Genomic DNA, 13846 nt, shown 5'->3' on the forward strand with positions numbered 1-13846 from the left:
CCACCACTCGCATTTGTCCTTGACTGATGATTGTCCCAGGAGAAAAAATAAGGATTTTTACAAAATGTTCTCACACCACTTTTATCTACTCACTTTTTTAAGAAAAATCTATACCTACCCTGTGCCAGGTGTGGACATCCAGAGCGCCCGGGCATCCAAGCTGGTTGAAAACTAACCCGGTCACATACAGCAGCTTAATACCAAGGAAGCACAGAGAGGAGCAGAGTGCACCACACGGGCCGACACGGTCACAGCAGGCTGCCTGTGTGTGTGCATGCTCACAGCAGGCCCTCAGGGAGAGGTACTTCTTACTGTAGATCATAGCCCAGCATGTCTGAGAAACAGAATGGCCAGAGGCCAGCCTCTACAAACCCAATGGGACTGTGTGAACACACAGCTCTACACAACACTCCCGCTAAGCTAGGAGGCCCCAATAGCGGTCAAAACCCCTGAGGACTGAGGAGTGGCTCAGAGGCAGTATGCTTGCCTATCCTGTGCAAGGCTCTGGGTTCCATCTCCAGTGATGCCCCCTCCCCCCAAAAGCCCCATGCCCCTGAGTAGTTACAAATTTGAAAATAAACCTTGAAATGAACACAGCCATCATGATTTTGACATTTGCCATGGGGAGGAATTTGGTAAGTGTGAAACAACCTCCTTCCACCACTCAAGGACAGTGTGACACAGGATTCAGTGCTGGCACCAACATCCCTGAATTCCTGAAGAACAGAGAGCAACAGTAAGATAATCTTCTCTCAAAGCTCAGTTACAAGTCAGGCATGGTGGTGCATGCCTGTAATCCTAGCTAGTAGAGAGGCTGAGGCAGGAGGATCACAAGTTTAAGGCCAGCCCCAGCAACTTGGCCCTATCTCAAAATTAAAAATAGGAAGGGCTGTGGATAGAGCTCAGTGGTACAGCACCTGAGTTCAATCCCCACTGTCAAAGGCAGAAGGGTTCAGTTCCAGCAGGGCACATGCCTTGGCCCCCATGTGCTGAAAAGCCTGAACCTCAAGCTGTTCTTACCAGTCAGGCTGCAATGCTCCACTCGGCATGCACAGTCCTCTTCACTGCTGAGGCCAGAGGAAGGCCCAGGACCCTGAGGCTCTCCAAGGCAGTTCCAGGAATCACTAGAACCCTGAACGATTGCAATCCCCACTGACCTAAAGCAAAGGAGAGCCACAGCCCTTGCCAATAACCGCTCTCCACGCCCGCACAGTGCACAGCACTCACCAATACTGACACCCCTCAACTTGGGTCCCCCAATCAGCAATCAAGTGCTACTGGCTGTGAGGCTGCCGGGACCCACCCACCCGGTGCAGTTCCTTAGTGGGCACAGGACCTCACTCGTGTGGTTAAGTCCTTGCCTTGAAAACTCCCATTTCACAGCACACACCAGCTTAATCATGCTTGTTACCTCCACCTCAGCTGTCCTCCAAGCCAGCTGAAACCAATCTTCAAAACTAATGTTCAAAACCCGTTGAGGAGCCTCCTACAGTAGCTCTTCAACTCCAACTCACCCGTATCACCTACTGACCAGCGTATTTTAATGTCTACACAAGAGACTTGTAAACATTTAGAAAACTGTCTGGAAAGTCACCTTCTACGATTACTGAGCCTCACCTTTGGTGAAGGGAGAGGACATGTCAAACAGGGCCTTTACGCTAATATCTGACATTTAAATTATCTTCACAAAAATGCATTATTGATTTTTTCAGTGGCACACTGAAATCAATGTCTTGTTGACATAAACTACGTGACAAGCAGATGCCAAAATGTGCCTGTAAATGTACTCGACTTCCAAGGGATCCAGCCACCAAGAGTCACATCTTTCTATTTTACATTTACATAGTTTTGGAACTGAGTCCAAAAAAGCAAGCTTACCTGGCATCCCCTGGCATGATTCTAGCATTCAAAACCCACAAAAAACTTTCCTTCATATAAGAGGGCAAAAAGCCATTTAAAATCACCAGATCACTCTGCCTGCAAGAATCACAGCTGCCCAGCACTGGCTAAGATGCAAGCTCCTGGCACCAATGACCATGCCAATCCAAGTATCAACTGATACCTGCAGAGCTTTGGCAGAACCTATCATATTTAAATATAAATTCCTTTAAGTCAGCAATTTCACCTGCATGAATTTATCCTATGGAGACTTAAAGAAGCCAAAATAGCCACTGCTACCCTTCTACTCATTATGGAATAGCAGCGCCGAAACTTACTCCTTCTGTGAAGGCCTGCAAACCTGTGCTGGAACCTATCATGTCACACACAAACTGCCATTACTGAACTTCACAAGAAGGGCGCAGGAAGCAGCATAGCAGGCAAGAGCTCACACCTCTCCTCCTGCAGTGGGACAGTGGGACACACACCTCAGTGTCCAGGACTGCTCCTTTCTCAAATAATGTGCCCACAGAAACCTGCCAGGTACTCCAGAGTGCAGTAGGACAGCTACCCTGAAGGGTAAAGTTGTCTGAACCACTGGAGCCAGGCTGGCTCTCAAGAGAGCAGGCAGCAGGAGCCATTAACATCTGATCAGAGCCTCCTCTATCCACAGATGACATTGTATGAAAACTCCCAACCTCACCACAACAGATACCTCAGCGACCCATCTAATGGGTGAACTGCCAGGTGACAGGCTCTATGAAATAAACCCAACGGGATCCATCTGCTAACAGTCACTACTGCAGGGAGCATCGGGCCAAAAACAGTGAGTCTGCTCATCATTTTTCTAGAATTAATGGTGCTGCAGGTGTCTGTGACTAAAGGTCCCATTTCAAAATCATCCCCTGGTCCCCTGCACCTTGGTTAACCACCCCTCCTCTTCCTATACAGGGAACCACCCCAGCTTTCACAGATGAATGAAACCATTAGGCCCAAAGCCACAATAAAGTTTAGTGAGCTAAACAGCCCAACTCAGAAAAAATCTAAAAGACTAATTCTTTTTCAAAAACCTAAACTTCCTCTATTTACAACAAAAAGTTATTCGGATATGATGATCAAAACAAAACTGCAGACAAGCCCCATGGTGTTTTGGGTTTTTAAAATGATTTATTCACTTTATGATTTAAGGTATGTATCTACTCCAGTTGGGTAAACCACATTGAAGAATCTGACTGCAGTTCTTTAGATTTAGCAAAATGCTTTCCATTAATTTTGTTCTATAAAATACTACACATTAAAAGTTTGAATATTCCAGCCATGCTCAGAACGCTGCAGTGTAGGATAAACTCAACCTGCTCGTGCGAAGTTAGAGCAACAGGAGCAGAATTAATGAGCTGCAACGTCTAAAGAATCAGACTCCAGCTGAAGATGAAGAAGGTCTGTTCACCCAATCTAAACTTCCAAGTTTTAAATTTCAGTCTATGTTGTTCAAGAGACTTGGAGGGGGGGAAAAAAAAAATCGACATTACTTTTCAGTACCACACAGTATGCAATCTTCCATGATTTGTTTTGCATCTAAACTGACACAAAGAAGTTTCTAAGTATTTTGAACTAAACTGTCAAAATTAAATTCTCCTAAGATTAGCAATCATCTCCCTTCGTACTAGGGGTTTCGGGGTCATTCTGAGAGCTCAGGGCACAGGAAGAGCGCAATGGGACATAGAAGTGGAGGGAAGGTTACCACAGGTGACAAGGAGCACTTCAGATTAAATGCAATGGAAAAAAGTAACAAATGCTAAAGTTTTTAAAAAGTTTAATGGAGCCAATAAGGCATATAAATTGTGTTCTGGCAGACCTGCTTTCTCTTACCAAAGAAAATGGCACATATTTTATCAAAATTTGACAATTGAGAATAAAGGGTACTAAGATTAAGCTTCAGAGCACCAACTTAAAACAAAACAACCAAAAATATTGTTATTCAACTTAGAAAGAGGAACAAGAACCAAGGCATAAAGGGGAGATTAAATATGTGTTCCTCCATCGCAAAATCCTGTAGGAATAGGAGTTCTGGCCTCTTGTGAGCAATGCATCACATCACCAAACCCCAATTCCAGAACCTAAATTTACAATGACAGAAAAGCAAAGATAATTCCAAATGCATTTCTTGGTATATTCCAAAGGGAAGCTTTAAAGTATTCATAATACATAGGCATGTCCGTTTCAGGTAAAATGATAGATTGCTATAATTCTTCCTGCTATCATACTCTAACAAAAAATGATCCACTTTTGCAAAAATTTAGAATACCTTTCATTCCTACTTTTGAGTATGGATTTCACTGTTTTAAATAAAGGTTATATCTATAACGAATACAGAACTTCAATTCACACAACATTTCTAACATTCCATTCACATCCCACCCAGTCAATAATGGTTAACTTAGCAAAGTTTCTTCACAGAAAGATATTAAATGGCTGAAGAAATTGCAAACTTTAACAAAGTGCTGTAATTACTGGAAAAACCCTTACACTGATTTGCAATGGTCATTTAAGGATAAAAATAGGAAGTAACTGATACTGGACTACAAGTTTGCAAGGAAACATTTTTCACTGTCCTACTTGATATATAATAATAGGATAGAATAAATTACAGTACCTGGCAGGCTGACATCAGTTCTTCATCTAAAAAAGACTATCATTCAGTTCAAGATATTAAAAATGAAGATGAAACATGCTCTAAAACATTGTAGCTACAAGAGGTCTTATATTTACTCCAAGAGGACTCTATTGAGAACTTTTATTTAGGTCTACCTAACATCTAGAGAACCTCCATGCGATTCCACCTTTTCCAGAATGAGATTCCAAACTGCACTTCTTAGAGGAGGGGGAATGGAGGGACAGGGAGAGTTGGGTTTTCCTACTTAAGTTGTGATCACATTATTAGTAGATAAAACAGCTTTGTCACCTTCCACCCACTATAATGGAAACTGCACAAAGTAGGGTATCCGTGAAAAATGAAAAGCAGATATGAAAGACTAGAATAAATACCTATCCCACCCATCCATCTCCCTCTCACTAATACTGAACCAAAAGGAAGCCCACTCTCAAAGTTCATGACCTCTCTATTTCAGGTCACCTTGAATGCAGACTACAAGTTTACATTGACCGTAAGGAGTACCCCGCATAGAAGTAGTACTTGTCTTAAAACTGAGTATTTGAAGCCTACAGGGTTAATCTGGGGCAGTTTAATAATATTGCTATTTTTAGAGCACTAACACACACAAAGTGAATCCAATAAAGTTTTGTGTATTGATTCAATATTAAGTATTAATTGCATGACCATCATAGCACCTCTTTACATCACACAATCACCAGAATTAGAAACTGTGTTGAAAACTAAAAACAGGGCACAGTCCAATAATTAGAAATTGCACACTGTTACTATATAGAAACCAGGTGCATGGTACAGTGAGGCTTTAAAAATGGAAGCCTGCAGATCTGACGAGGAAGCCAAATCGTGTTTTTAGACAATTTTAGGAACCTGGCAATACTGTTGAAGCAAAATACTCAACACAGCAGGAAATGGACTGGGGGAGGGGAGGAAAAAAAATTCTATAACCAAATAAACATCTGATATTTCCTTTCCCTTTGAGAATAAATACAGTTAAGGTCACTTTTAGCCTTGGAACGGATATGTTTGCCTATGATGATCTTGCTAATGACTACACGATATCTGATGTCCTCTGCTAGGATTATAGTTTTTGAGAAAGCCATATTACAAGAGGCATCTACTGTAAATACCTAGAACTTCCTTTTATGGCAACCACTATCGAATTCACTTGTCTTAAACAGTGAACAAGGGAAGATGGCCTCATGTTGCCTTTGCAATAATAGTATATGTTGAGGATCGAGTGGCTTTCAAGCAGCATGGTGGGTGTGAAAAATGTTTGCAGTTTAGATCATTCTGTTGCGTTTATGGGTTGGTGAGTCTGTAATGACATCGCCACACTGGGCTGAGGTACGCTTTCTAGTTCCACCATTGTCCAAGTGGAGTGCCATTTCTTCTGATATGAAAGTGTTCAAATCGACATCATGGAGTCCATTTCTCCTTCGACTAGCATTCGATCCACTGCTTACATGTGTAGGAGAGCCTGGGGTACTCGAACGCACGCTTATACTAGCCATTGCACCACTAAGACCTAGGAAGAAGAAAAGAGGTTTTAGAGTTGCTCCATTATTTAGCCCTCTTGAAAGCAACCCACTTTATTTTCCACGTTGTCATAGTGTCAAGGGGTGTCTTGCCAATTTTCTCTGTAAGGGGTCACCAATGAGTGGTTGAGTTTTATTATTTTTTTATTGGCTTTAATGTGGGGCTTACAAGTAATACCACCAATATTTATGGTAGTTACACAATATTGGTAGCAATTACGGAAAGCTTACCGTTTGTCAAGCACTGTGCTAGGTGTACAAATACACCATGAGATTCTCCATCTCCTTTATTAGGTAGAAACTGCAATTTGCAGAGGGAGGACAGGAGGTGGTTAAACAGGACATTTAGGTTTTCTAAAGCCACCACCCCAATAGATCTGTGCAAAGCACGTGTGTGTGGTGTGCATAGGGAAAGCAAGAAGTCATTTCCAGGCCTGAGAGGGCTTGGTCAACATCCCCACCAGAAAAGATGAGTATCATCCAAAATAAACACACTGTCAAGCCTGAAAAGGTATCCTTGTTAAAAATTATGCTAGGGCATCACATACAAAGTGGGTGTGCTCAGGACAAATGGGTCTACACAAACACCCAAGGTCTGGGTTGTACTTGGTAGATTCCTCAGGAAAGCCCAATCAATGCTGTCTCTAGTCCTTCAGAAGGGAAGACAGTGGTAGGAACAGTTCTGGCTTTGCTTTTCACATCATTAAATCGGAATATACCTAGCACTGGTCTTTGGACATTCATTCCTCAGAGTCTTCAATTTAAGGAGCCAAAACTATATTCCACACCTAAATGTCCAGGAGAAACCGGTGAAAGGCACAAGTCGTGCCAGGACACTTTGTAACTATGGTACTGAACTCAGAAACCTAGCACTGACAGTGGATTTTCCACCTTAAGAATTTCTCCTTCCACTCTCCTAGCCTCACCTAGGGATTCTGTCATTGCCTGATTGATTGAATTTATAACATGATCGAGTGTAGCTGATGTTCCTGAAGAATAAGATATCTTAGATTTTAAAATAAGCTTATTGTTTTGATTTGGTAGGAGTCCATTTTAATTTTGAACTCTGTAAAAATGTGGCTTAAACTTGAAAGTTGTGTTGAAAGAAGAACCCTCTGCCTCCTACCACATCAAATGTGCTTGACTTCCCCTGATGTTGTTTGCTCTCTGAATCCTCTGTGGACAGTGCTTTCCACCCATGGCCTCTACCACCTCCCATCTCTACCACCATTCAATGGTCCACGCCTCCCTGATAAGGGTGCAACTTCCTGTTCCAGGGGCCTTTGCTCTTCTTTCTGCACTACTCCAACCAGTCCCCTTCAAGGTCCCCCCCAGAACATACACCTCTACAGACACTGGTGGAGGTCTGAGGAAATCTAAGTGTCCCTCTACCCTCTCAACCTTTCAAAGGCCAGCACCTGATTACAAAAAAAAAAAAAAAGAAGAAGAAGAGCACTAATACCCAAGTACCTTCCGTGGTCAGGCACTATATTAAGTACTTTGAAATTTAATCTACAAAGTAACTCTATAACATGCAAATGAAAAACCAAGCTGAAAAAAGCCAGGTGCAGTGGCCCACACCTGTAATCTCAGAGACTAGGAGGCTGAGGCAGGAGAATATCAATATAAGGTCAGCCTCAGCAACTTAGTGAGACCCCACCTCAAAATAAAAAATAAAAAGGGCTGGGAGTATGACTCTGAAGTTAAGCACCCCTGGGTTTGATTCCTGGTTTGGGGAAAGTTATATAAAAGGTTAAGTTATAAGCAATAAGTATCTGATATTTCAAGTGGAATCTATACTCCTATTGGCTTTTATTCTGCCCCTTCTTAAAGCCTAAATTGTTTCACCTAGAAAGTAGCTTCAGGGTCAAGGGCCAGCCTACCTTAGTAGACTCATCTCTCTGGTCAGTTTTCTCCCTCTCTGTCCTCTTCAACCCACCCCAAAACTCGAGATGATTTACACACTGCCAGGCTCCTTGATTAGCAGCTCTTCCTCAAATTAGGCCTGTGTTGCTTATCAACATTTAGACCTGCTGCCTGAGGCCCAGAAGCTCCTCCGGTTTCCTGCAGGCTGGTTCTCCTACCTCTCCTTTTCAGTCACTGGCTGGCTCCTCTTCCCTCCTGCTTCCAACTCTGCTCCTTCCTCAGCTGGCTCTGCTGGGTTCTCTTCTGCCCAACAGGCAGATAGGCAGGTGTCACCCAGGGGAGTTCCTCCACCTCTTAACCTACCCACAGGTACCAACCAGCGTTTTCCAAAGCTGGACCACAGGAGGAGACCCCTCTCCTGCCTCAGGGCCCACTACATTCCTAACTACCTTTAGGACATTTCACACTTCAAGAGAAACTGCACTCTCTCTTCCCAACCCACAGGCTTACTTGGAAGACAAAGAAAAGGAACATCCTGGGCTCTTCTTATATAGTACATTCAATCATCTCTGCCTATAGCAATCTTTTCATCTCCATCTAAAGGATGCGACACAGGACTAGGCATGGGCACAGAACACTGAATTCTGAAAAATAATAAACACCCCAAAGTTCAACCCTGCATTCTGTAATCTACTGATATCTGAAGCTCAGCTTTTGACCTCAGGGAATAAACCCAGACTGCTAGCTGCTAATTTCATTTAAATCAATGCCACCACATTTAAAACTCAATTATCCAAGTTGTTGGCATTTTTAAAAAGTTAACACAACCTGTTAGCTTCCTACAAGGAAGCTGCGCCTTCCTTTTTCCTGATCCCACAGCCCATAACTCACTACTAGAAGGTGCCCAGTACTCCTGTGATGACCTTCTCATACTTGTTCCATAATTGGGGAATTTGAAGACTTGGTAATAATCAGTCACTTCAATAATTAAATCCAGGATAACCTAGACCATTTGAAACTATAGAAAGAATCCACAAACTCCACTCCAATACCCTTTTAGTTATGGTCCTGTGAAATAATGACAATAGCAAAGGCTTATAAAACACTCCCATCAGAAGTAGACTTGGCTAGTTACTTTAAGCAAATTTATCTTGTTACAACTTCCCCATGAAAAAGAGGATACATTAAACATCAACTTGGCTAATCTGAAAATTCCCCAGTATTGTCTGGGAAATCATAAACATTATTGGCTATATGACCTAGAGTTTAAAAGCTCAAGTAAAATCACAATGTGCCACATTACCTAATAGCTACTCTCAGCAGTGAAAATCTTTTTAAGTTTGACTCACTAATCTTCCCCAAAAAGATTTAACACAGTGTCAAAAAAAATTAAGATTAACAACCAAAAAATATATGCATTTTAAACAGCCCAAATTTTATTTTACAAACCAATGACAGCTACTGGAAGATGCTTAGGAAACCTTAGCTAAGCCACATAAACAATTAGGCCTATACAAGTACAGAAAATCTAAACATGCTTCAAAACTAAAACTAAGTTGTATGTCCTGAGGGCATACAACTTAATTTCTACCAAAAAACACACTTTTTCAAAAAGGCTATGGGAATATCAATTGACAAAAGCAGTAGAACAAGTAGCATGATTAGACAGAAAAGTCTCAATTGCTTAATACAAGATAAATAACTCAGTTTTAAAGGTTCTGCATCCATTTAAAATATTTAATGCAGGTGAATGGGATAAAAATGATTAGGATGATTTAATCAAACTTTGAAAACTCCCATTTGGAACTAAAACAAATTTACAGTCCAGGTTACATGGCAAATTATTAAAAAGTAGCACAGAGCTATTATTGTCATACCAAGTTCATGCTTAGGGTAATAAGAAAATGCTGTTTGCAGAATTGATTACATTAATTCCAGTTTCCCAGCACATTGTCACACACAGGCAGAGAAAGAGCAATTGCTGACCCAGTCAATCTCACTGCCTTGGTCCGCCAGCCAGGGGCTGAGGCTCCGTCTACACTCTCTATGGGGATCCCAGAGCCTCAGTCCCCTGTGAAGAGGCTAGCCCTGGAGGTGAGAAGGCACACTGTTGATCCACAGGCACAGGTTCAGGGCCCTCAGCAGATCTGCTCCACCAGTGATATCTCCTGGAGAAAGGAGGATCTGAAATCCCCCAAACTGGAACAAAATGGGTAACATTCTACCTGGAAGCCCTAAGAAACTGGCATTCTTGCCATGGAAAAGAACTGCACCGAGATGTGCAGCACGCCCTGTGCCCAAAGCTGTGTTCTGAAATGCCAGGCAAGCACTTGTAGCACTTGTAGTGTCAATGCAGTGTTTTAGATGTATCAGGAAGTTGAATCATTTAAAAAAGAATTCTACTAAGATGATTCTGGTAATTTGAAGTAGATACCACTCCCCACCCCAATCTGTAAATTGTAATACTGAATTTTTATTGAAGTAAAGCACACTAAATCAAACCAGTTACAAAGATACATGTATCACACCAAGAAAACATTTTCAGTTATGCTGACAGCCCAAATGCTTTCCATTTTTCAGACAGTTTTTAATGCCATGGAAAAAAAATGCTCACGACGTTAAAATGAAAAAAGCAAGATACAGTAGCATATATGCAGTATGATCTCAACTATGAAGTAATTTTCATATTTATACATTGAAAAAAGGACTGAAAGAAAATGCAAACATTTAACTGCATGTGGGACCACAAGATACTGAATTTTTTTACTTTTTGGAAATTTTCAAATATCGTAAGATATTAAAATAAGTCAGAAAATGAGAAAATTGAACTCAGGTATTAAACTGCTTCGTAACTACCAATAGATGACTATTAAATAAGTACTAGCTACATGAACTGGCTTACACAATGCCACCCAGAATCCTTTTTCACTGCAATTAAAAAAAAAAAAAGGCCAACAAAATTTTATTGCCGGTTCAAAACAACCCTATTCCACTGATGTTGGAAGCTGTTAGGTCTTACCTCCAGAAACTTCAGTGTTTAATATCTAACCTTTTTCATAAGAAATTTTAATGCTATCTTAATTTTTCTTGTTCTTAGAGGCTGGTGTGAGGAAAAGACAATTTAGAAATCTCAACCTTCAGACAAAATTTAACTAAAGACTCCTTGAAATACTATAACTGATTTTAAGCAATTAAGAGACTGCTTTGATGCATTAATCTCTTATGTCTTAATTTACAAATCAGTTTTTTAGACACATTTTACTATTAAATAGCTGTCAACAGTTCTGTTATTTGAAAGATGCAGACTGTAACATTCAACAAGCATTCAATGAGAACCCGCCGTGCTCCACACACTGCTAGAGTGCACGCTTCCTCAGAGAGCAGGACTGAAAGACGGATGGACAGAAACCCTCACTGGTTGCTTCTAACAGTCCTCAGCCACGCAACACTGTTGTAGTCTCTTCTATAATGGGATGTCAGTTTCAGAATCCTGAACCTAAACATCTGTGTTAGCTGTCAAGATAAATTTTTCAACATTTAGCTACATCAATGGAAGTGACAGGAATGTAGGGGATAGAGGGGACACAGAACAATTGATTAAATTTCTTAACCTGTAATGAGTATAAATTGCCTAGGCAATTTTATCAGGAAAGATTTGCTCTCACAAATCTGGTAACTTCCCTTCAAAATCTCACTGGCACACGAGTCAAAGAATGTTTTAACAAAAACAAAAAGGTACAAAAACCTGTCCTCAAAGGAGAAAGAAAAGGTTCAGGCTGCCTCAATGCAGCTTTCCATAAACTCCAGGATAAGCAAGCAGCCATTTTATGCTCTTAAGTTTGACAAACTGGGAATGTGCCTTACTTTTTTTTTTTTTTCTGGGTAAAAATTCCTATCTGACCTTATACCCCTGAATCCAATTTCAAATGATTATATTTCCTATAGGACTCTATGTCCCACTGTTTTTCAGACCAAGGAACTATCAAGCAACTTAATTCTCATGTAGCCTTGACTTTGTTAGGAAAATAAAAAACCATAACCCGGAAACAGAGCCTAAGACTTCCCAAGGCAATGACACTGTGGCTCAACCTGACTGAATGCATAGTAATTCAGTCTGATACAATTCTATTAGGCCAGAAACTTCCGGAGATGAGTTTATCCCCTTCGCTACCCCTAGCTCCAATAAACAAGAGTGCTTAGAGTTCGCTGTGCTCAGCCAATGCTGGGCTATAGAAAGAACTACACAATGACTGATATTCTTTTATCTGAGAAAAGCCACACTTTCTGCACAAGGATTTAACTGGAAAAATCAGAAGTTATAATACCAAATTCACAAACAAAACAAAGGGTTTTTAAGCACTTCGTTAAAAGCTGCAGCCCTTGATTCTAACTCACAATCTTTCTCAAAAGATACCTTTCCTGAACTTGGTGTGGCTCAATGGTAGAGCACATGCTTGCCTGGTGCACGGCAAGGGCCTGAGTCCAATCCCCAGCATGGCCAAAATAAAAAATTTAAAAAAAGAAAAAAGAAAACATGCCATGCCAGGAGTCCCAGCACTTCGAGGCCGAGGGGCAGGAGGATCACTTGAGCCCAAGCCTCGCAACACAGCAAGACTTGGTTTTTAAAAATTACATAGTAAAGAAAAAATAAGATTCCTTTGCTTTTCTTGCTTTGACTTTTTTTTTTAATTCTGTAAGCACCATGCTAGCAAACACAGTAGCCCACTATACTGTAAATTTGCTTTCAACATGAGGGGAATTTAAAATTGAGAAGATGGTATCTTAAAGTCAAGTGCCAATGACAGCAATGGTCTCCATTTGTATCTATGGTAATCTCAGACCCTGCACTTTAGAGGCCTCTAAGTTTGAAATGATGCGGAATTTTAGAGGGACAGCCCAGGCCTAGAGGAATCAATTCCAAATACTGAAATCAAGAATGTCATCAAACCCACTTCTGAGACTGAAACCGAATGTCTCAATTCCCATGTGGCAGTGTGAACTAGGGTCAGACACCTCAAAGACCATCTATGAGATGACGTAGGCTTTAAACAGTTACCAAGTGAGACGACTCAACCTCTCTGGCTCCGCCTCCCAGAGTGCACACCTTCTCACTCTGACCCTTGCACAAGTCCCTGTGACAAGTGGAGACCTCAGGAAATCAGACTCCAGCCTAAGCCTTTCCACCAAGCACTGGCTAGGGCAAGTCAACTCAGAGCCTCTCCATCAGAAAGAGAATATAACCAACTCACCAGCTCATCTATGTGGAACAAGCTCAAGATCTTAGCATGTCATGTTCAAGAACTAACAATACAAAGATTTAACTTTCTTTCTAGAGTACTAACTAACAGGCTAAGGATCTTATTCTCTCAAAGGCCACTAAGAAAAGAGATCATGGCCCCAGGTCTACGCCTGAGGTTCACTATAAAGGGCAGTGAACACTCATGCCAGGACACAACTAGAGCTAATCAGCAAGCCTCTTTCCTAAAGGCAAAACAGCATCGTGATAGATTAGGTGACTTGACTAGTTCTCCTCCTACACCACCTTATAGTGTATCGCCATCACAAATGAGACTGGTTTTGAGAGATTAAGGCCAAGATTATGTGGGGATGATGACCTCTATACAAGCCTGTGTGCTCTTCCAACCGTGGTGGTCACAAACCACCTTCAAGCCTACTTATCCAGATTCACTTATGGTGGAAAGCCCGAGACACACAAAATCGATGTATTCCCCAACACAGAAGCCTTAAGACCTTTCCCACACTACCCCCCAAACCCTACAAAGGAAGCAGTAGGAAGCAAGACACTTTGAATCTACAAATACAGAGGTATGGTGGTTAAGAGGATGTATTTTAAGAGCCATTTGTTAACCTGCTCCATCTTAACCCATCTTCATCA

At 41.4% G+C, this 13846-nt stretch overlaps 1 protein-coding gene across 2 annotated transcripts in view; it reads right to left on the reverse strand.

The window, feature by feature from the left end:
* LOC143406198 (HUWE1-associated protein modifying stress responses 1) overlaps positions 1–13846 on the reverse strand; it is a 51431-nt gene that overhangs the window by 21612 nt on the left and 15973 nt on the right. The window contains exon 4 of one of the 2 annotated variants that reach the window (XM_077106101.1): positions 3675–6074. The exons of the other annotated variant lie outside the window; for it this stretch is intronic. Within the exon in view, the coding sequence (XP_076962216.1) occupies positions 5830–6074 (245 nt within the window). The 3' untranslated portion in view covers positions 3675–5829. Of the gene's footprint in view, positions 1–3674; positions 6075–13846 lie in introns of those variants that run through there. 2 annotated transcript variants of the gene reach the window in all.

The sequence above is a fragment of the Callospermophilus lateralis genome, chromosome 19 (genome assembly GCF_048772815.1).
Source record: "Callospermophilus lateralis isolate mCalLat2 chromosome 19, mCalLat2.hap1, whole genome shotgun sequence".
NCBI classification, from domain to species: Eukaryota; Metazoa; Chordata; class Mammalia; order Rodentia; family Sciuridae; genus Callospermophilus; species Callospermophilus lateralis.